Genomic DNA, 23,226 nt, shown 5'->3' on the forward strand with positions numbered 1-23,226 from the left:
AAGCGCTGAAAGAAAAAAACATGCCAGCTAAGAATACTCTGTTCTGGCAAAGTTATCCTTCAGCTATGACAGAGAAAGAACTTTCCCAAACAAAAGCTGAGACAGTTCATGGCCACTAGACCTGCCTTTCATGAAACTCAAGCATTCTTCAGCTGAAATGAACAGATGCTAATCAGTCACATGAAAACATATTAAAGATAAATAAACAGTGAGATTGAGAAAACTCAAATTCTGTAATAGGATGTGTGTTAACCACTTAACTATATACAAAAGTCAGTGGAAAAGAGTATTAAAAGTATTCATGGCTACTGTAAGTTGTTAAACACACCATATAAAGAGGTAAATTATAACATCAAAGATCTAAAAGGGGGTGTAAGGTTGAGGCTTTTATAGATGATACAAGTTTAGTTGCTATCAGCTTAAAATAGGCTGTTTTATCTATGGGATGTCTTATGTAACCCTCATGGTAACTACAAAGCCAAAACCTAAAAAAACAAAACAAAACAAACAAAAAAAACTAAAAGCCAAAACTATATGTTGCCAACAAGAGACTCACTATGGGTTTAAAGACATGCATAGGCTCAAAGTGAAGGGTTGAAAGGAGATAGTCCATGAAAAATGGAGGTAAGTATACTTAGAAGAAATCAACTTTAACCCAAAAGTGGTAACAGGAGACAAAGAAGGTCCATATATAATGATAAAGGGGTTGACGCATCCAGTAGATAAATTAAAACAATCATATTTAACAGGACTGGGAGAAATAGACAATACAACGATAGCAGTGAACTTTAATTCCCACTTCTATCCAGACAGAAAATCAGGAAGGAAACATTGGACTTGAACCATACGTTAGTCCAAACGGACATAACAGATATCTATATCTGTATATCTATAGATAGAACAGTTTGTCCAACAGAAGCAGAATACACATTATTCACAAGCACCTCAGAACATTCTCCATGTTACAACATATAATGAAAAATAAAACAAGTCTCAGTAAATTTTAAAAAGATGTAAACCACAGAAACTATCTTTTCTGACCACAGTGGTATCAAACTAGAACTCAACAAGAGGAAAGCTGGAAAATCTATAAATATGTGGAAATTAAATACACTTCTGAACAAGCAATTGGTCAAGAAGAAATCAAAAGGAAAAGAAAATATCTCAAAACGACATACCAAAACCTATGGGATGATGCAAAAGCAGGTATTTATTGCTATAAACTTCCCTCTCAGAACTAACTTTACACCCCAAGGACTGAGGAAAAAAACCCAAAAAACCAAATTAAGCCCAAAGTTAGCAGAAGGAAGGAAATAAAGATCAGAGTGGGAACAAAATAAATAGATACCAGGAAAACAATAGGAAAAATAAAATGAAACTAAGCTGGATTTTCAAAAGATAGTAGAAAATGAGAGAAGACACAACAGAAATGAAAGAGGGGACATTACAACTGATAATATAGAAATAAAAAGGATCATAAACTATTATGAACAGTGAGAAGCTAACAAATTGGATAGCCTGTAAGAAACTGATAAACTCCTAAAAATATACCAACATGCTAAGACTAAATCAGAAAAAAAAAATAGAAAATGTGAACAGTCCAATATTCAGAAGATTCAATCAGTATTCAAAAACTTCCCAACACACATGGAAAAATCCAGGATCACGTGGCTTCACTGATGAATTCTACCAAACATTTAAAGAAAAATTACCATCGATCCTCAAACTCTTCCAAAAAACTGAAGAGGAAACATGTCCAAACTCATTATATGAGGCCATCATTGCCCTGATACCAAAGCCAGATAAGGCACAAGAAAACAAATTCAACTAGTGGGACTACATTAAAATGAATGCAGTGTATGCAGCAAACAAAACAAAAAAGGCCATGGGAGAAAATATTTGCAAACTATATATTGGAGAAGGGGTTGATATTCAAAACATATTATGAATTCATATCTCACTAACAAATAAATAACCCAATTAAAAAACAGGCAGAAGAATTGAACATTTTTCCACAGAAGACATACAAATGGCCAACAGATACATGAAAAGATGCTCAACATCATTAATAATCTGGGAAATGCAGATCAGAACCATAATGAGAGATCACCTCATGCCTGGCAGAATGGCTGCCATCAGGATAAGAAATGTGTTGGCAAGGATATGGAGAAGATAGAACCTGTGCACTGCTGGTGGGAATGTAAATGGGTTCAGCCACTATGGGAAACAATATAGGGGTTCCTTAAAAAGTTAAAAATTGAAGTACTGTATGATCCAGCAACTCCACTCCTGGGTTTATATCCAAAGGAAATGAAAACAGGATATTGAAGAAATATCTGTTTAATGCAGCCATATTCAGAATAGCCAAGACATGGAAACAGCCCAAGTGTCCGTCAACAGAGGAATGGATAAACAAGATGTGATATATATATATACGTATATATATATGTGTATATATATACGTATATATATATATAATACATATATATATATATATATAATATATATATACACACAATGGAGTGTTATTCAGCCAAGAACAAGAAAAGGGACTCCTGCCATTTGTAACAACATGGATGGACTGTGAGGACATTATGCTAAGTCAGATAAAAAAAGGACACATGTATGATACCACTCACATGTGGAATCTGAAAAAGCCAGACTCACAAAAACAGAGCAGAATGGGAGTTACCAGGGGCTGGGGGGTGGGGTTGAGGGTATAGACTTGCAGACCAGTAGATAAGTCCTAGAGATCTAATGCACACCATAGTGATTACAGACAATAATACTGTATTACAAACATCAAAGTTGCTAAGAGACTGGATCTTAATAGTTTCCACCACAAAAAAAAAAAAAAAAAAAAAGAAAAAAAAATTGATAGAAATGTTAGCTAAATGTTACAGTGGTAATCATATTGCAATATATAATTGTACCAAAGCAAGATATTATATATCTTAAATTTACATGCTTTATATGTCAACTGTATCTCAATAAAAAAAGATCCCATCAGAAAAATACTTAAGAAGCCTACTTTGTAAACACTCGCCAAAAGGCATTTCATAGCCCAAACTTAGCAGGTGAGCACGCTTGTGTGTCAGCTAAATTCTAGGCCTATGCAAGCATTTGGGGAACTCAGGGGGTGCTTTGGAGCTCTGGGGTCACATTGGCCGCAAAGTCACCACCTGGATGGGGATCTTTCGCTGATGCCCCACTTCAAGAGGCTGCCCTCTTCTGACAGGGGGCATCTGGATTCAAAGGTGTCTCCGAAGCAGGAGATGAAATGAGCCTCAGCAGGGCTGGGCTTGCTGTGATGGGAGCTCTGCCTGCAAATTCTAGGTACAGGGGACCCAGTGCGTGGGGCCAGAGCCAGGGCTCCAGCCAGAACCGGCGCCTCTGGCCCTGTTTCCAGAAAGGCCCAGCTGCCTGATGGAGCGAGGGAGACAGGGCTGGTTCTGACCTGAGAAGTTGCTGCTCAGTATCTCGTGGAAAAAAAGGGCATTTCTGAAAACGCCCCTGCACCCCATGCATTCACATCTGATTGTGATCGGAGATGTCATATTTTGATTTGTTCTTCATCACCATTTTCATAATACATTCAAAACGATGATCTCTGGTTGGTGATGAATGTTTAATCTTCAAAATATGTTGTATGGATGCCGTGCTAAGCAAGATGGACTCAGTTCCCTTCTGAATTTTTTTTTGTACTTCAGTTTATTTAACTTTCACTCTGTTTAAGTTTCCTTGTATTATAGGCCTCGTTCTAGAATGTGGCTCTGCCTTCTTGTGAATACGCTCTTTTGTGTGTGTGTGAAAAACACAAAGAAAAATGACACAATGGAAAAGGAGGAAGTAGAGCTTCAAGATAAAGGGATAATTAGAACATTGCTGAGCAAAGGAATTCTGATAAAAGGGTGTGTTTGAAATTCATTGGCATGTTACTAATTTTGCTTTCATATTTCCTAGGTCCTCCTTGAAAATGTACACTGCACTGAGCAATGTAAAAATCTAAACCAATTCATGTTTATAAGTTACCAACTTTAATATCAAGTTTAATCAAGATTAAACAATTAAATCCTAATTTCAATCTCAAACAGGAAAGGAACACTAAGCCACAAACCACTGGCCAACAGCAGCCTCTTCTGATCCAAGTACCTGAGACCCGAGACCAAGGTGATCTAATTTATTCCCTTGATTCTAGGATGCCATTGAATGAAATCTGGCCTCATAACTGTTTTTGTGTTTTCATTTTTGTTTGCTTTTTACACCTTTAAATGGTTGAAAAAAAAAATCAAAAGAATCATCTTTTGTGACCTGTGGAAATGACATGAAATAGTTTTCCTGGGACACAGCCATGCTCATTCATTTAGATGTTATCTATGGCTGCTTTCCCTGTGCAGTTGGCGGGGCCAGGAGGTTGTGACGAGGATCATGGGGCCCACAAAGCCCACAGCACTCACTACCTGGCCTTTTAGGATTAAAAGTCTGGCCCCTGGATTGGAAGGCATGCCCGGGATTTAGTAACAATTTAAGGGAGAACAGGTTTTAATTGTTTATTAAAATATATAAATCAATGATAAGCTATCTCTTGACTTCAGAAATATTAAATCTAAGAAGGAAAAAGTCTGCATCAAGAGATACGGTAGTAGCTAGATCTGGATTTTTAAATATGATGCAGGGTCTCTGAGCCTTTAGGAAATGCTTTAGAGTCCTTGTACCTAGGGGGTTGAACTAGGTAAGGGGGTTGTCCAGCATAAAGACTCTCAAGTCTGTCATTCAAACGGGGTGTTGATGTCACTTATGCCTTATTTTTCGCTGTTCCTGTGGGAGCCCTTTCTCTTTGATCCTATAGTCCCTGCGGTTTATACCCATTTACAGTTGATTCTCATTATTCACAGTAGTTGCCTTCTATAAAATCATTGGGAACAGTGAATTCGCAAGTACTTCCCCTAAGTACGGGGTTAGGTTCCCATGAGCTACTACTGATCATAGCATTTTCATTAAACGATCAATACTTAACCTAGTTTTATGTGTGTTTCTGTTTAAAGACACTGTATTTAATATACATTGCTAATTCCTTACCAGTGAACTCACACCCAACAGCACTATAACTCAGGCCTGAGCAAAGCTTATCAAACACTTATTTCCTCCGTAAAACACATCACGGCCTTCTTGCTCATAGAAACCCAGGATAGTGCCTGAGCACTACACTTAGCAGTGACTTTAGACAGCAAAATAACCGACAGAAATGCAAGAAATGTGGCACTTAATAGACCACGAAAAGCACACTTATGTACTGTATGAGTGCTGGAACAGGAAGGCAGAACGTCACGTTGCCTGACATTAGTTGGGGACGTGCACTTTGGGGGACTCACGTGCTCTGTGCATGTCTGTGAATGCCTGTCAGAGTGCTGTGAGTATTGATTTCTAGGTTACAAATAAATTTTAACTAGTAGGCAAATTTGCAAATATAGAATCTGCAAATAATCATCGACTGTGTGCGAAACCATAAACACTTCCTCGTCCCTTTAACCATGACCTTGATAAACAAAATTGATCAACAGGCCTCTTCCTGCCCTTTCCAATGTCAGTCATTTAAAATGATCTGCTTCTAATCATGTGCCTCTTTGCTGTTGCTCAACAATATCTCTGTCCCTGAAGAAATCTCTTCCCTGTTTCCTTTTGTGTCAAATAAGGCCTTAGGGTGAAAGGCCTTTCCAGGGTATGGATGAGTCTCTGGTTTCCTGCAGTCTGGACGCCGGCCCCACTCAGGCTTCCTGCCTTGCATACCCTGGCGCGTCTTCCACGGACACACCCGCACGGTGCGCTACCAGCCCCGCTCTTCACACTCCTCTGAGCAACACCGTTTTCAGGAGCTTGTTTTGCCCAGGACTGGCTGGATCATTTGTGGGGCTCTTTATTTCAGGTTTACAAAGGGTTTCAGGATGGCGACAGCAGGCCATGAAGCCACGAGGGAGACCCTTCCGTGTGCGGAGCCCCAACGTGCCGCCTTCCCTACCAGGGGCCACGGTGCTGGCGGGGCGCAGGGCTGGCTCCGCACTGCCGGCCCCCACAGCCGCTGCTCTCCCTCCAGCCCTGCCTTCTGCTCCTGCCGCCCTGCTGAACCGGCGAAATGCACTTAATCACTCCCTGTCGTGATTCTCTTCTCCATAAAAAGGGTACGAAATGAGTAAACATTACTATTATTCCCCTTTATGGAGAAAAGATGAGGTGATTACGTGTAAATAGTAATATTTACTCATCCTCGCCTCACGGAGACAGGACTTGGGAAGAAAGGCACTGGGTAAATCCCAGGTGTTACGTGGCTACTTTGTATTGTAAGAAGCGGGGTTTAGGCGGGATAAGGGGTGGGGATTATTGACACAGGTGTTGAGACAATGAGATACTTTTCCAAAATCTTGCCTAGATATAATTCAGCTTAGGAAGGATTCCTGTGTGTCAGGTTAGATTTAGGTTCCATTTTCTATGAGCAAGGCTTCCGGGACACTTAGTGCTAACTGCTTTCTACCTGATCTGTTGTTTTTTTCCAGAAAGCTCACCCTATGGCATCATAAATCCCAGAGGTTCAGGTGGGAGTGGAATGCACATTAATACCTTTACCCTGCCCCTGGCCAGGTCCTCACTTTCCGCGAGGACTCTTACAGAAAGTCCTTCTCTTACAGATTTGCAAAACCAGCTGTGAACATGGTGCCTGTTCTGTCCTGTAGGTAGGCAGCCAATGAATCAGTCATTAATAATGAAGTCTAAGAAGTAGTCATCATAAGAAAAATGATTTTTATGCTCTCTTTAAATAAATTGGGATCAGATACAACTTTAATCTTTAACTGGCAAAATTAAGAGAAATAAGTTACTGACTTATTTATAAGTTCATAAGAGAAAGATTTTGACACCAGAACAAAACTCACGAAATGGGAGAAAATAATTTTAAATCGGAGATTAGGGGTCAATATCCATTATATATGTAGAACTTTTGCAACTCAACAACAAAAATCAAACAACCAAAAATGGGCAGAGAACTTGAATAGACAGTTCTCCAGAGGAGACATACAGATGGCCAACAGACACATGAAAAGATGCTCAATGTCACACATCATCAGGAAAATGCAAACCAAACCACAGTGTGATACCACCTCACACACACGGGGATGGCTGCCATAAAACAGCAATTAGCAAGTGTTGGTGAGGACGTAAAGAAACCGAAACTCTGTCCTGTTGGTGGGAATGTAAAAAACTGTGGGGAAAAAACCTTGGGTGATTCCTCAAAAATCTTAAACATAGAATTATCATATCACCCAGCAATTCTACTTCTAAGAATCTACCCAAAGAATTGAAAGCGGGATCTGAAAGAGAGAGACACACACGCATGCATGTTCATTGCAGCATTATTCAGAATAGTGATATTCATCTTAAAATGGAAAAAAATTGTGATACATGCTACAACATGGATGAAAATAGAGAATAATGTGCTAATGAAATAAGCCATCTCTCATGGGCAGATATTGTGTAAGTTCACATATATCAGGAACTAGAGTAGTCAGATTCAGAGAGGCAGAGGATGGTGGTTGCTGTAGCTGGGGAGGGGAACAGGAAGTTAATAGGTAAGATCAGTTTTGCAGACGAAAAGTTCTGGAGATGTTTTTGCATAACTATGTGAATAACACTAATGAATTATACAGGTCAAAACAGTTACAGTGATGAATTGTATGTTTGTGTATATTACCACAATTTAAAAAGAAAGAATGACAAACTCCTTTATTGAAGTTTTTTTTTTCTTTCTAAGTTCTCTCAAATATAATAAAACTCCATCTTAGAATATTGCCTGGCTATCGACCAGTTGGTACACACCATCTTAAATAGTCTATACACATTAGCCACTGAAAATATTAAATGTTTTAAATCAATCTTTTCTAAAGAGGTAAGGAAATATCTCAGATTAAGTCAGCCATAGAAAACCATGAGCAACCAAAGGAGATGAAGTTCTGGGGCTGCACATGAAAATTAACTATCATTATAATCCAGGTGGAATGACAGTGATGGTGAGGAAGGGCTCAGGATTCGTGTCACTGATAGAACCGTGACATGATCAGTTCCTTAGTGTCATGGGTGCCTTCAATGCCAGACTCTCATCTCTGCCTGCCTCTTCCATGCTACAGTTCTCTATGTCCATAGGTAGTATGTTCATATATTTAGTCTATAGTATGTATGCATGTATGTGTATATAGTACATAACAAAGCTTTCGCTAATTCAAAATTACTCCTACATGGGTCAAAGTCTGTCAAAAAGCTTGTTTGGATTATTTGCAAAGATAGAATTTGCTAAGCTGTGATTTCTTAGCTGTACTGAAAACACAAACACAAAAACTTGGCATGTTTCCTCAACTACGTTCAAAGTGCTCATTTACATACATGTTGTCACCTGACAAATAGAAAAGAAGGATGAGTCTCTTCTAGCAGTTCTGCTAAGGAGCTTTACTGGACAACACGTTGAGTTTTTTTGTTGTTGCTGCTGTTAACTTTGTCCTGTTTGCTTTGTGGCTGCTGTTGCAGTTACTGGAAACCTAGTATTAACACGAGTTAAATCAATCAGCTGCTCTTCACAATAACTAGTTTGTTGCTATGGCTACTGAAAGTTTCCAGCCTGTTTGCTACCTGACTTTTCGCAGCTTCTGCCACCCTGACCCCTCATTTGCACAGTGGGGGACATGCTCTTTTCTGCCTCGCCCCCTGTGTGGCTCTTTCTGAGCACTTGCCCCAGCAGCACGTCCTCTGCAGGCCCTGCAGGCGGCTTCCTTGGCCGGTTTTCCCCGGGTTCAGTTCTGGGCCTTCTCTCCCCACAGCGATGCCCGGGCGGTTCCATCCACCCCCCACCCCCTCCCAACCCCGAGGCTTCAGTGACTGCCACCGTGTGCTGCCGCCCTCCTAGCCTGCTCAGCCCTCGGCCTTCCTCTCCACAGAGCCCGAAGCTTAGCTGCCGTTTCCCTGGGGGTCCTAAGGGCACCTGAATGCCAGCGCATCCAGACACTCTCCGCGGCTCCGGCTCTGCTCACAGAGCTCCTCTCTAAGGAGCCCCCCCTCTCTAGCAGTCCCGCTGGGCCCAGCTCTCTACCCCCCACGTCCTGGGGGTCTTTTAGACCCGCCCCCTCTTCTCCCAACTCCATGTCCTAGCATATGACACCAAGAGCTACCCATTCTGCTACTTGAGTATCTCCTTGGTCCACCCCCGACCCCTGCTCTAACATAGCCCCCCACCTCGTCTCGCCTGCACCAACATCCTACCTGGCCCTTTGTGCCTCCTGCCCCTCCTCTAATAGGTTCTCTAGGTCAACAAAGGACTTTCTGCACGACCCCAAATGGTGGCTACTGAGCACCTGGAATGTGGCCAGTGGGAACTCAATTTAAAGTTTTACTTAATTTTAGTGAATTTGCATGAAAGCAGCCACATGTGGCTAGTGGCTGCTGCACTGGACAGAGCAGCTCTAGATTCTCTACAGATGGACTCAGCATCCCTCAATAGCTTCCTGAGCCCATGTGGTTCACAGATCCGTTCACCGTCTGCATCCTCATTTCTCACTGCTTCTCCCTGAGGCTCTTGGATACAACGAAATTCTCTCTTTCCTGATATCGCCATGATCTCTCTCCCTTGGAATACGAACCCCTTTGCCTTTTGGAGTAGCTTCCCTTCGTCAATCTGGCAAAGTCCTGCTTTGGGGCTCAGCTTAGCAACCATCTCCCTGCCCTCATGCCATGGCCCACCTGCACCTGCCACTTCCCTTTCCAGACACTCCGCCTGGGGTCCTACCCTGCGGCATTGCAGCACTCGCCTGACTGGTCTGTATTCCCCAGGAGACCGGACGCTCTACTGCAATGCACCCTCAGCGCCAGTAGCTGGCCCGGCCAGATGGAGGGGAGCAGAAACTTACTCTCAATACCAACTAGGGGAGCTCGGAGACACAATCACGGCACAGTCACGACCACTGACTGGCACTGCCCTCAAACCACTAACTTGGGAACAAAGGGAACAAACAGGTGAGGACACATTCCTGTCTGTGAGGAGCTGTCTTCCAGCTGGCTTTGTGGCTCCAGCTACAAGCACATAAAACCCTCTGGCCCTTGAAATGCCCAGACCCTTCCCAACCGCACCCGAAGGCATCAATCCCTCTTTATCCATGATATTGAGAGAACATGCGGGCCCATTTTCCCACTTTCCCCACTTTTAGTTTTAAATATATTTGATGCTTTCCCCCCAATTATACAAACATAAAAATGTTTTAAATGAAAACAAGCATTTGGCACAATTCACCCTGGGCAATAGTTCTGCACTGCGCTAGACCCTTGAAACGAGAACTTTGTAAAGATAAACACTGGTCCCTAACTATCGTGGGAATGTGCAAGAGACACTGAGGTCGATTAATAACTCTTCCATATTTTTCACCAACTAGACAGAGTAAGATCTGAGATCTCGGTCATTCACTTATTTGGGAATATTCACTTAAGAAGATTGCTTTTTCAGGAGGAGTGGGCTCCTATAATTTGTGCCTTCCCAGCCCCTGATCAGACTGTGTTCACTTAGCTGACTTTGGAATAAACAACTCTTCCTTTTCTTAGAATCTTTCATAGTCCCATGACTTGTCACAGAAGGCAGTCACCCCACTAACAGTTACATTAAACAGTTGTTTCACTCAGTGAGATAGAATGTGGCTTTGCATCTTGATCTCTCTTTACATACACACACAAACACATATCTTTGGAACTGCCAGGAACCTCCTTATAGAGAATCAAATAATATCACTTCATTGTCATCGGAGCAACAAGAAGAGAGGGACATTTCCCTCCACATGCAGAAGTGGCCTGGCCAGCCCTTACTTATCTGTGAGTGGGAAGAAATGCTCACAGTGGGTTTGCGTCCACAGCAAGACCACCTCTTCTTTAGTCAAGATAAAACGGAAATGCCCATGGCCACAGCCTGATGCAAAAGCACCTGCTAATCAAATGGGCACGAGCATCTCAAAACAACTGAATAGTCTCGGTGGCTTGCAGCAGTATCTCTTTGGTCGGTGATGGTGTCACTGAAATGTCACACCCTCCTCACGTGAAGGAAGAAGTCTCCCCAGTGTGCACGTGTAGCAGGTACTATATAACCAGAGGGTCCCCTCCTCACTCTGCCTGCCTTTCCCAGCCCTGGCAGAAGGAAACCTTGGCTCCACGCGCCAGCCAGAGAAGACCCACTTGGTTGTGGAGCATTTGCTCTAGAACCACAGAAAGCAGCTACTCAGCAAGATGGCCCCTCACCACGTGTCCTTCCGTCAACGAAGAACAGCGTCCACAGTGTCTGAGTGACACATTGGGATTATGATCGCATGCGGAGACAAAATTCTCCACCCTGAAGCCCGCACAGCTTAGGTGAAGGCAGACCTATCGTTTCATTTTGGGAACCGCTAAGCATTGTGCCATTTTCATAAAACACCGGGTTTGCTGCCTGCAGGATGTAACATGTGCCCACAAAAATGACACCTTCCAGAAAGTGCCAGGGAAGAGCCGACGCATCTGGACACCAAGCCCAGAGCTATTATTTCTTATACCCCTCACTGCTGGTTTTCTGGTCTCCAAAATGCACCAGCCTGAAACCTGAAGCCGCCACCCCCCTGAAGATCTCCCCATCACAATGATGGTGGAGCCGGGAGCACTAGACAGTGAGTCAAGAGGGGCCCTGCTGCCACTGGCCATCCAGGACCTGGAGAAACCCCTTTGTGCCTCTGTCTATTCTTCCTCTGACACCCCCTTGGGAGCCTTCCAGGATCCCTGCCCATCACAGCTGGCTCCTATGCCTTCTCCGCAAGGCTTTCTATCAACTCAGAGTTCACATCGGCGAGCCCACAGAGCATGGTGCTCTCGCCTCTGCAGAGCTCTTGGCACCCTGCCCTGTCCGGGGCTGCCTGCTTGCCCCCAGCAGGCTGGAAGCTTCCGGAAGCCAGGCTTTGGGTTTCCTCCCCTAGCACAACACCTGACACTTTTAGACACTGAAGTATTTGCTGAATGAGATGAACATCTTCCTCGGTCAGACAGTGTGGGACTCCTAAGGACAGGCGTTCTGTTCACACGGGCGCCGGCACGGGCTCACTGACACACAAAGGAATGAATGTGTGAGCGCCTGTGCTCACAAAGGCCCTGCTGCCCAGACGTCCAAGTTCAGCACCTGATTACCATGTGCTATGTGCCAGCTGCCTCTCTAGAATCTCAGCTATTGGAGGACAGGGTTGGTGTATACATTCACTGTGTATCCTCTATAGCCTTATCGATTTTGATAGGCATGAGGCACATTTTTGCTAGAGTATATACTGATATAAAGTTGGTTACAAGGTCAAATAATAGTACACTATGACCACGAAACTATTTAACAGAAAAAGGGTAATTTTTGCCTCTAAGAAATATTAATATTATTCAATATTTATTGTTCAACATGCTGATCATAACATAGTCTTTGATCTCTATGAATGAAGCTACCAATAAGTTCATTAGAAATGTGCTGCTTACACCCACATGAAATTAACTGCCACTCCCAGCAAGAGTGACTAGCTAGAAAATGACTATTAACTGTCAACTGTCTCTAGAAGAATAAAGAATCTATATGCTTTCCATATAGCCCCCAAACAGTTGCAATGCAAAAATAGATCTGTTTCTAGGAGCCTGACCACAGTTTCTTTCTTTGAAATTTTTTTTCAAATTGATGCTCAGAGGGCTTATGATTCATTCAAGTTTCTGACCACTTCAAACACTTAACTGCCAACCTGTTCTTTCAGAGAACGTTCCTTTGCTCACCTTGGCACAGTTCTGCCACCATGTGTGTATCATGTGGGACAAGCCCATGTCTCCCAAGAGCTGTGCATGCATGTTCCGAGATCTACGAACGTGTGTCCTGAAGGGTGGCATAATATGCACATTTTTCAAAGCACAATTTATGTTCACAGGGTTCTTATCTGTGGGACTCCTAGGAACGAACATTCCCCTTCCATGAGGGGAACAGAGCTGAGCTCTGAGTACAGAGCCGGTCCACGTGGGGCTCTTTGCTCCCTGGAAGACAATTCCACCAACGCTGACTCACTAATTTACTCTAATGAAAAAGCCGTTGGCAGCCTCAAGTCTGCGTACGTGAATGTTAGAAAGGTCCCTCTAGACTTACGGAGCATTTTTCAATGTTCTTTCTGGAAGAGAATTATGAATAGAACTTTCAAAATGCTTCTGTTAGGCTAGTTCTAAGAGCAAACATTTTTTATCATTTAAAATAAAGGTTTTAGAATTAAAATGATAAAACATGATTCCCAAAAGAATATTCTCCTTCTAGCCAACATGAAGTAGGAGGGACTGGATTTACCCTGCCACCAGAAACAACCAAAATTGCCCTGAAAAAACACATGAAAATATGGTTTTCAAGACACTAGAGATCAGTCAAAGAAGGATAGTAATCTCTGGAAGAAAATTTGGGAGAAAAGCTTTATGACATTGGCTTAGACACCAGAAACATGACTCATAAAAGAAAAAAGAATCAAATACGCTTCATTGAAATAGAAAACTACTCTTCAAAAGACATTACTAAGAGAATGGAGAGGATAAGCCACAGACGGGGAGAAAATACTTGCAAGTCATTTATCTTACACAGGAATTGCATCTAGAATATATAAAGAACTTTCAAAACTCAGCAATCCAATTAAAAATAAGCAATTCATTTTTTTAAAAATGAGCCAAAGAGCTGAACAGACATTATATCAAAGAAGACATAATGATGCTAAATAAGCACATGATAAGATCACTACTCATTAGAGAAATGCAAATTAAACCACAGTGAAATGCCACCACGTAGCTATTTCAGTGGCTACAACTAGAAGGACTAGTCATACTGAGTGTTAGCAAGGATTTGGAGCAATCTGAACTGACTTGTCAAGGGAATGTACAGTTGTGCACACACTTCAGAAAAGAGTTTGGTGGTCTCGTGAAAAATGAAAACACACAGGCCATATGACCCAGACATTCCACGACTAGCTATTCACCCAAGAAAAGGAGAGTGACGCCCATTCCAGGCCTGCATACAGATGTCCAGTGCAGCTTTATATATAAATGTTCCCAGTCTGGACACAGCCCACAAGCCCATCCATAGGGGACTGGCCTTCCAACATGTGGAATATCTGCATCACGGATGCTGCGCAGCAATGAGTAATAATTAAGAACAGCAGTAGGTGATGGAGTGCATGAGTCTCAAAGTAATTATGCTAAGTGAAGGAAGCCAGACAGAAAAGACTCCATACTGCATGATTCCATGTATATCAAAGTTTAGAATATATAAACTAATAGATTACAGAAACTCTAGAATATACAAACTAAGCTCTATTGCTAGAAAGCAATATAGAAAGCAACTAGGGAGCAGTAGGTAGGAAGAATAGTTAAAAACGGGCACGAGGAAAGTTTTGAGGTGGTAGGTGTGTTGTTTGGTCATGGGTGTATACATGTGTCAAACTTCTCACATGGTACACTTTAAATATGTTCAGCTTATTGTGAATCAATTATACCTTGATTCAAAATACTAAAAGGACAATGATTTGCCTTGGGCAATTTTGCATAAAATCATCACTAGGATATAGCCACGTGGCCACTTTTCACAGAGTTCCTGTCTGGTGCCAGCGCTGTGTGGCTCACAAGGGCAGCCGCAGAAGGTGATTGGCCACATGGACTACTGGGGCGGCCCCTGAGCATTTCCACTGTGCCGCTCTCTGGAGGCACAATGATTCTGAAGGGCTGTCAAAAAAAGTTTTATCTTCTGTTGTCTCATTCCATGCAAATTGCTTCAAAACGCATGATCTATTAACACGGGTTCTGATAACTGTGTCCTCATTTAGCTATTGTTCTTGTGCCTGCCCATACATTTGAACAAAGAAGATAATTCATCAAGGAAGAACCACAAAGCCCCATTCTAAGCTCCGCTCAGAAGGACTTTCGACACAACCAGCAGAAGAGAGTAACTGTGCCCTTGTTCTCATGCAGATGGTCTACATTCTGGGTTCTGCTTTCCTTTTAGTTCGTCTTCTGTGAGTAGAGGAGCCCCTCATTCACTGTGTTCCCTGAAGCCTTGTCTGCTATCATCTCTTATTCCTAACACTGGCCATTAAACCACACTCTTTAGGCCACCGATAGTTAACAAAACTATCCATCCCTGAATGTACCTTCTGGGAGTTTGACTCATACCATAGGACAAGTTCAGAGAAAGCCAAGGTCAACCTAATATGCAATGGGTCTTCAGTGTAAATCACTGGAATGTGACATTCTTTTATCAAAGAACCCACAGAGACAGAATGCCCCACAGGCATCACCAGATTTCTGAGGGATGAACCATTAGTTCAGTAGGAATACTATTATAGTATTGGGCATTAAGTCTGCAACATTTTCCTCAACAACTGAGAAATATTTGAAGATGAATTTCTTACGCAAATCTATGGGTTGAGCTTGGGCGATACATTTTCCAAAGTATGAAAACCTCATAAACATAAATTAGCATGACTATACACAACTTTTTTTTTTTTTTTTTTTTTGAGCTGCAGCTGGAGAAAATGCTTACAAAGCAAAATGAGAAGCATATTTTAAATGACATAAACCTAGTGATCAATATCAGTATTTTGTAGAAACCTTTAACCAACACCTCAGCTATGTCTATAATTGGTTAAATCAGAAGAAACAGGCCCAGAATTTGCTTTCTGTATTTACATTAAGACAAGAATGAATCCTGTGAAGAGTAGTCACTATAGGATTCAAAACTGGGCAAAGGTTGAGATGAGCCAGGCTGGCCCTGGACCACCAATAATGTTTTTGAAAGATCGGGTTATTACACTGACAGCTGTAGAAGATGGACACTATTTATGCAACATGAAAGCAAACATTTTCCCTAACCAAACATTTCCCAAATTGCAAGCAGAAATGGGAAACTTGATCTGACGCTGGGCCGCCAGGACCCGGAGTTTGCCCTTGCGGTGCACATTTCTCTGGTCCTGCTCAGAAGGGGAAAGAGCCACACCCTTGACTTGAAGTGAAGTTTGTTACAAACATCATCTGGAGAAAAATGTCCCTCCCAATTGTTTCTCACCTCTTGCTGCCTCCCACGGGTGACTGACCTCTACTCTTCCCAAAGTCCCGAGAACTCTCGCAACTTCCCAATTTCATTTGGTGAACAGTGTGTGGCTGCTGACCCTTCATTTAAGATCATCAAGGGGCAATACTTACATCATGCATGGAGTCCAGGAGCTTGGTCAGTTGATAGAACCTCTGCCAACTCTGCCCAGAATTGTTGGGACACTTGGTTACCATCTTCTTCAGCTCTTTGACGTAATTTGCCCTCATTTCTTCAAATGCAGCTTGGCCTTTGAGGCCATCCTTTGGAACTGTGTTTAAGGACAATAGACATGTAAATTCCCAGGATGGAAAACAGCTTTTGCATCTTAGCAGTTAAATGGCTTTTTCCCACTTTTAGGCTGGTAGTGAATCTCAATTAATTATCAGTAAATATGGCAGTTAGTTATCTACTGGTAAACTTTTGTACACATACATACACAAAAGAATAATAATAACTGCTCTTTATCAGGTGTGTGTTATTATACATTTTGCATATATCAGCTCACTTAATCCTGACATCAGTTTTATGACATAACCATTATACTATTCCTATTTTGCAGATGAGGAAACTGAGGACTGGAGGTTTAAACACTTGTCCAAGGGCCCCAAAAATGGCAGAGAAGGGATATAAAGCTAGGCAGTTCTGTTTCCAAAGCCTGCCTCTTGACCACAATGCTTCATGGCCTTGTGGCCTGTCATCAAAGTGTCCTATGAATCCTGACTTGCCAACACCTCCGAGGTAGGAAAACATACTTTGATTTTCCAGGACAACTGCAAGAGCCACAGACAATCCAAGCTGGAGCTAGAATTAGAAAGCAATGTTTTCATATTCAAGTTCAAATATCAAAGATGCTTGGGGAGACTGGCCATCTACCAAGGGGAGAATGTGCATGCAAAGAAGCACTTTCCATTCTCGTTGCCCTCGATCACGTGACAACTGAGGTGATGTCACATGATTTTGCATACAATGAGGGTGGGGGTGGAGGGTGAGGGTGGTCGTGTGGTGTGCAGTTGGTAACACAGCAGCAGCTCTGCAGGCAAGAGAAAATCTCAGACTGCCAAAGTGAATAACCCATGTTCATCTTTAGCTTTGATAAGGTAGAAAACGAAGGATTATGTTTTCTTCTTTTCCTTTAGTGACTAGCTTTGTATTTAAACACACACAAAAAGTGTGACTTGGAAAAAATTTTTAAAATCTTTGGGGCTCAGGACTTGGAAGCATGTGATGTGCTTCTGTGACCTGCTGAGATACTTGTCCCAGGATGCATGGGACAGCGCTGTGTGGGGCTAGAGGACACCTATGTTGTGGAAAGAGGTGGAAGGCCGAGGGTAAGCTAAAGGTGTCCGTGTCTTTGACCGTCTACTTACATGTCTGTCTTTTCCACTACTGTCAATAAATAGTTATGTTTATGCCTTAACTTTCAAAAATAAAATCCCTATGAACTTTATTTTTAGAAGATCTACTGTAAATTCATTTTGTGATAGTAACATTCTGTGTTGGAACCTGCTCGTACTGTCATTAATTACACAGCATGTTTGTTAATTCATCATAATTGCTCTAGATGAGAACTGACTGGGGTCATCAGCACTTCTGAATGGCTAAGTACGTTTTTGAACATTATGTGCAACCCTGGAAGCCAGGAATACCACTGTTTGCAAATAAACTCCACGGTCCTGTATAAAGATATGGATTATCTTACAGAATTAACTTCATACATTATGTTAATATGTTCTCTTTCAGTTTAATTGTTGGGGCTCTTGATTTGTGGTTTGTCTAAGTCTATTTTTGTGGGAGAAGATAAATCCCTAATAGAACCTGCACAAATTCCTGAGGCTCCCACAATATTACTTGCGGTTTCAAATAGATAATATTCACATCAAGAGTTAAATACTATCCATTATGGTAACTGATAGATTTTTTATTTCTTTAAAATTAAAACTTTGCTTTAACAGATTTAAAAAACTAAAGAAAAATGGTAATAACCAGGATGTTAATATTAAAGTTACACATCCGCTTTCTACCAAAATTTTAACATTAATCTAAAACTTTCTAAAAGAAGCCGAAAGTTTGCAAATAACAGCCTACACTTCCCACCCACATATTAATTTTATTTTTAAGTTATAACATTTTATGGAGTAAACCTTTTGTTTTCAATCTGGATGTTTATGGGTGTCAACCTATTCCTTAAAAAATTTACCTAAAAATAGAATAAGCAAATATATTTCATGACTGTATTTCAATAGTATGTGGCACATGTATTAAGATTAACCAAATACCTTCATATTTCTGGTAGCTGTGTTCTCAGACATTCTCAAATTATGAACATGTGTCAAATATGACTTATATATCACTGCTGTGACTGAAGTACATTGTACCTGTTTTCCAGCTACCTATTTAGAAGCTGAAACACCCACAAATAAAGAGAACTTCAGAAAAGCCTCCTATTTGGGAGGTCTGCCCAGATTTTCTGAATTGACTTATTAGGTGGAGCAGGGCTGATAGAAATCATCCCAAATCTATGGGCTGGAGAAGCAAAGAGACAACTGGGCAGAAACTTGTCTGTCTTCCTCAGTGAGCGGACGGCAGGCAGGGAACTCTGATGTCACTGCTGAAAATCGGGTACCCTGGACATCAGATGTGAAACTTCACGTCCCAAGTACGAGGGAAGACGTTCAGGCATTCTCCCACAGATTCGAAAATAAGTGTACTAAAGCCTGTGGCTTCTATGACTCTTAACATTCTTATGTTTTCCCAACTTTTTATTTTGCTTTTCCTGCATCTATAAAAATCAGAATTGAAAGTACTGAGCTCCTTGGAAGCTAATACATTAACCCAGACAGCTTCAAAATTATATCGGAATGTATTATAAGCTGGTTGATTAAAGGAACGGGGATGGGCAAACGTAGGTTTACAATTGTACATATGGAAGGATACAAATTAATAAATAATACAAGAATAAACTGTTTCGTGTACTCACAACTGCAAACCTACTTTTGTCCTCCCTACATATAAAATGGTAAGACAGCAATTGAGTGGTCAAATTAATACAGAATTAGTCCCACATAAATTTTTAGGAAAAATATTGCATTTAAAGCTTCTATCATTTGATATATGTGTGTATAGATATATATTTAAAACATTTTTCTCACTACTAATGGTTAATGACATAACACAGAGAGAGGAATAAATCAGTATCTGACTTTAGAGACTCTGTTTCCAAAGTTACATTCCAGAAAGGAAAACGAGGAGCCGAGGCGCATTCGCCACCTTGAGGAAGAGCCGGGTGGGGACACCTGGCAGTAAGAGGAGGGGTGGCTCACTCTGCCCCGCGGGACACGGGCTGAGCGCAAACAGTGAGGGATGGCGGGGCCCCTGGCAGAGGAAAGAACGTGACCAGCCCCCGGCAATCACATTCCATGAAAATAAAACACGACAAAAGGCCAAAAGCAACCTAAAGTCCTGTTCCAGCCAAACCAAACACAGCTGTGAGGGGCTGGGATGCCGAAGCCCTCTCTGCTGGACTCGACGCAGCCCACTCACCAGTCCCCTGTCCCTGTCGCTGTCACGTGCCACCAGCCTGCCTTGCAGCCTTGCTTCCTGGTCCTGGGACTCGGGGACAGCACTGGACGTGAAGTCCTGGCTCTTAGAGGGCACCGAACGAAAACACCGTGGGCCTCTGCTGTGTCAACTCTAGAATGGGGCTGTCACTCGCATAGGGCTGTTCTGAGCATTAAATTAGATAATACATGGAAAACACCTCCAGAACTGCGAAGGGCTAAACATACGTGGGACAGGTTCCGAGCCACAGTTCCCCACTGCATCCTTTGTTCCCACCTCCTGATTGAGGCTCACTCTTCCTCAGACCCAGGCCTTTTTGGCTGGAAATACATCTCTTCTTATCCATTCTATTCTTGTGACCTTGGCTGTTGATGACACTTTCTTCCAAGAGACTTGACTGCACACTGCCTCTTCTCTCGAGCTCCTGACTCACGGCCAAGGAAGGGCTGGGCACGCCCTGTATGCCCGAGCGTCTCTGCTTGGCTCAGGCGGTCAGTCACTCAACAACGACAACTCCTTCAAGTCCACGCCACCCTCCCTGGCATCCCCGGCTCCCAGAACATGTCTCAATTTCCTGGGTGGCCACCACATGTGGCTGAGAGATCTCCTGCCATCACTCTTGGTCTCACGCTCATCCGAAGTGAGCTTCCTCAAATTCTTCCCCCATTTGAAAATGCCTGTGCCCTTGTCTGAGGAAAAGGTGCTCCATGTCCTTGCCAAGGCCAATCCTGTCCTCTCTGGTCTCTTCTGGCATCCTATGCCATCGACTCATCCTGGGTTCCAGAAGCTGAAACAGCGTCCCATTCATCTGCAAGTCCCTGGCCACCTGTCACCCGCCCTATGCCTAATGGTCAACTCCTGCAGGTGCCTCTCAACTCACTCTGTGCAGGTTAGGCACTGAGTCTCACCCCCGTTGAAAGGCAAGTCTTGGCTTCCACACCATCCACCCCCTCCCCCCAATACCTGTGTCTCTGTCCCTTCAGCCTCTGCCATCCCCTTTCCTGTAGTCAATGGGACCTGTTCTCTTCCTTCTGCGGCATGACAACCCCACTCAGCAACTGAGTCTAGACCACAATTTTCTATAAGGATAATGTCAAGTTTACATCTCAATACCCAATCTGTCTGCGGAGCTCCATGTCCCCATCTTTTGGCCTCTCTATGAGGATACATCTAAAAATCAACCTATCCAAAATAAAACTCACTTCTTTTTTACTGCATAAAATCTGCTCCAAGTCCCAACATCAACACATTTCTCTTAATGATATCACTACCGCCCGTGTCATTTCTCTGTGCTTAAAACGCGTGTTGCTTCTGACCCAGACCGTTTTCATGTCCTCGCCCGGGCGTTGCCGAGGCCAGCTCTGCAGCGCTTCCTGACCATTCGCCCCTGTGCGTGGCATAACCATGCATCAACACGTCATCACGCAGGCCAGGTGCTCACAGCCTCACGGGTCTCTGTGCTTCCGGTCGGGGTACATTCTGTGCCCTTCCCCCAACCCCGCCTCACTTCCTCTTTAATACAATCATGAAATACAGCTCTGGTCACGCCACCCCGCTGATCACAGCCTCCAGTGTCGTGCTCCTCTGTCCGCCTGGCAAAGGCAGGTACTCAATACCCGGGCCCCATCGCCACCCCACCCTTATTCCGCACTCCTCCCAGCCCCGCATAACCGGATGCACCCTGAACAATTAAACACTTAAATACAATACAATTTAAAACTAACAGGCACCTCAGCTCCCTAGAGCTAAGCGCAGTGGCCTGGCCCTGCTCTCCCACGTTCCCACGCTCCCTCGCATGGTTCCCTGGTGAGAATGCATCTCACTCCTCACACCCAATCCATAACCTTTCCCAGCTCCTCCGCATTCAGCTTCCCAAGTCCCCCACTGAGCCCCATAACTGAACAGCTCTCCCCTTCTCTGAGCCGCCATGACACTCTTCATCATAGTAGACAATCCCCTTCCACGATGTATTAAAATTATGTCTAACTTGATTACCTTGGGCCTCGTTTACCCTGTAGTTCCTGAAGTGCCCCACCCTACCATACGTACAACAGACACTTAGAGGATGTTCAGCAGTCGGATGAATGAAGGAATGAGCGATGTGAGCTTCCATATACCCCAAGCTCCATCCTCTGCAAGTAACCCAGCTCATTCAAGACCAGGACCCTCCTCCCGCCCCCTCCAATTTTTCCTTTTTACGCCAACAACCTGATACTATAAAAAGGCTACTCTCAGAAGGGGGGATGAGCTGACAAAGTAGAGAAACTGCCGGGCGGGCATCGGCTTACCTGTGCTTAGCAGCAGCAAAACCTTCATGATGGTGTACTCTTCAAAAGTGAGCTGCAGCCGGAAGAACTGGACGCTGATCTCGTGCATCCCCTGGCAGAGCTCGTACATGGCGGACTGATGCATCTTCTCTCTGCGAAGGCAAAGAAAAAATGTCTGAGAGATCATGGTTCATCGTCAACCCCAGGCGGGCAGGCAGAGGCAGCCCGAAAAGAGATCTGAGTCACGGTCTGCCTTTCGGCGTCAACAGGGAGCTGATGTGTCTTTTAAAGACAGACTGTTTGCCTTTCCCAGGGACTGGTGAATTGCTCTGGACCAACACTGAGGTGTCACTGACGTGCGCCCTGTGGGAACGCGTCCGGAGCAGGAGATCAGCCAGACAGCAGGGACGCCTCTGTGATGTGGTGGTGGGGAAGCCCACGAGCTCTGTTCCTTGCCAGCCAGACCCCAAGCGCTCACCGTCTGGAGGGACTGTGCTGGGCGCTATGAACAGAGGCTAGTGGTGAAATCTTGTTTCCACAGGGACCCCCCCTTACAGAGGTCCTGACATACGTTTGTTGACTGTTTGCAGAAGCACGTTTAAAAGGGGAAACTAGACAATTTTGGAAAGGTGAGAACCTTGAATAGAATCTTTCTGGTAAAGGGAGAAAGCGCTATGGGAGTCGGCCACACGTTTCCATTCATTCAGACAACCAACCAATTCTCTTCCTCCACTAAATCCAAGTGTTCCCATCAAAATATGCATCGTATTACGACAGAAGTCATTACTTCCTCTTTCCATGTGAAGTAAGGTATCCCTTCGGTTTTTTTCAGATGTATTCCTCATAGTAGTAAATCTTTGGGGAGGCCCGGGTAACTACTGGCTTATATTGACCACAATGTAATCAGTGAAAAAGAGGCTGCTAGTAAAGATGGGAAAGGACTTGACAGAGGCCAAGGAAATAGAAGAAAAGGTGAGGATGGCTGGCAGATGTCTGAGTGACTGAAAGCAGGCGAGCATCCGTAGGAAAGCAACCCTGTGATGCCTTTTCCAGGGGGTACTCGTGGGTTCAACTGGCAGAAATCTCTCATCTCAACTCTGAAAGCCTTTTGTAAAGAACCCACAGTGCCACACAGGACATTTTGCTCTGCATTCTTATTGTTCTGGTTTTCCTCTCCCATAATAAGCAGGAAGTTATTTTCAATTAAGGGAATATTGTAAACACATACACTCA

At 43.3% G+C, this 23,226-nt stretch overlaps 1 protein-coding gene across 2 annotated transcripts in view; it reads right to left on the reverse strand.

The window, feature by feature from the left end:
• Window positions 1-23,226, reverse strand: part of NR3C2 (nuclear receptor subfamily 3 group C member 2) — a 300,588-nt gene that overhangs the window by 8,402 nt on the left and 268,960 nt on the right. For both annotated transcript variants that reach the window (XM_090288659.1, XM_090288658.1), the window contains exons 7-8: window positions 22,015-22,145; window positions 16,279-16,436 (exon numbers count right to left, since the gene is read on the reverse strand). In XM_090288659.1, the coding sequence (XP_090144785.1) occupies window positions 16,279-16,436; window positions 22,015-22,145 (289 nt within the window). The remainder of the gene's footprint in view (window positions 1-16,278; window positions 16,437-22,014; window positions 22,146-23,226) is intronic.

The sequence above is a fragment of the Furipterus horrens genome, unplaced genomic scaffold, assembly GCF_987537825.1.
Source record: "Furipterus horrens unplaced genomic scaffold, mFurHor1.1.pri manual_scaffold_10, whole genome shotgun sequence".
Classification (NCBI taxonomy): domain Eukaryota; kingdom Metazoa; phylum Chordata; class Mammalia; order Chiroptera; family Furipteridae; genus Furipterus; species Furipterus horrens.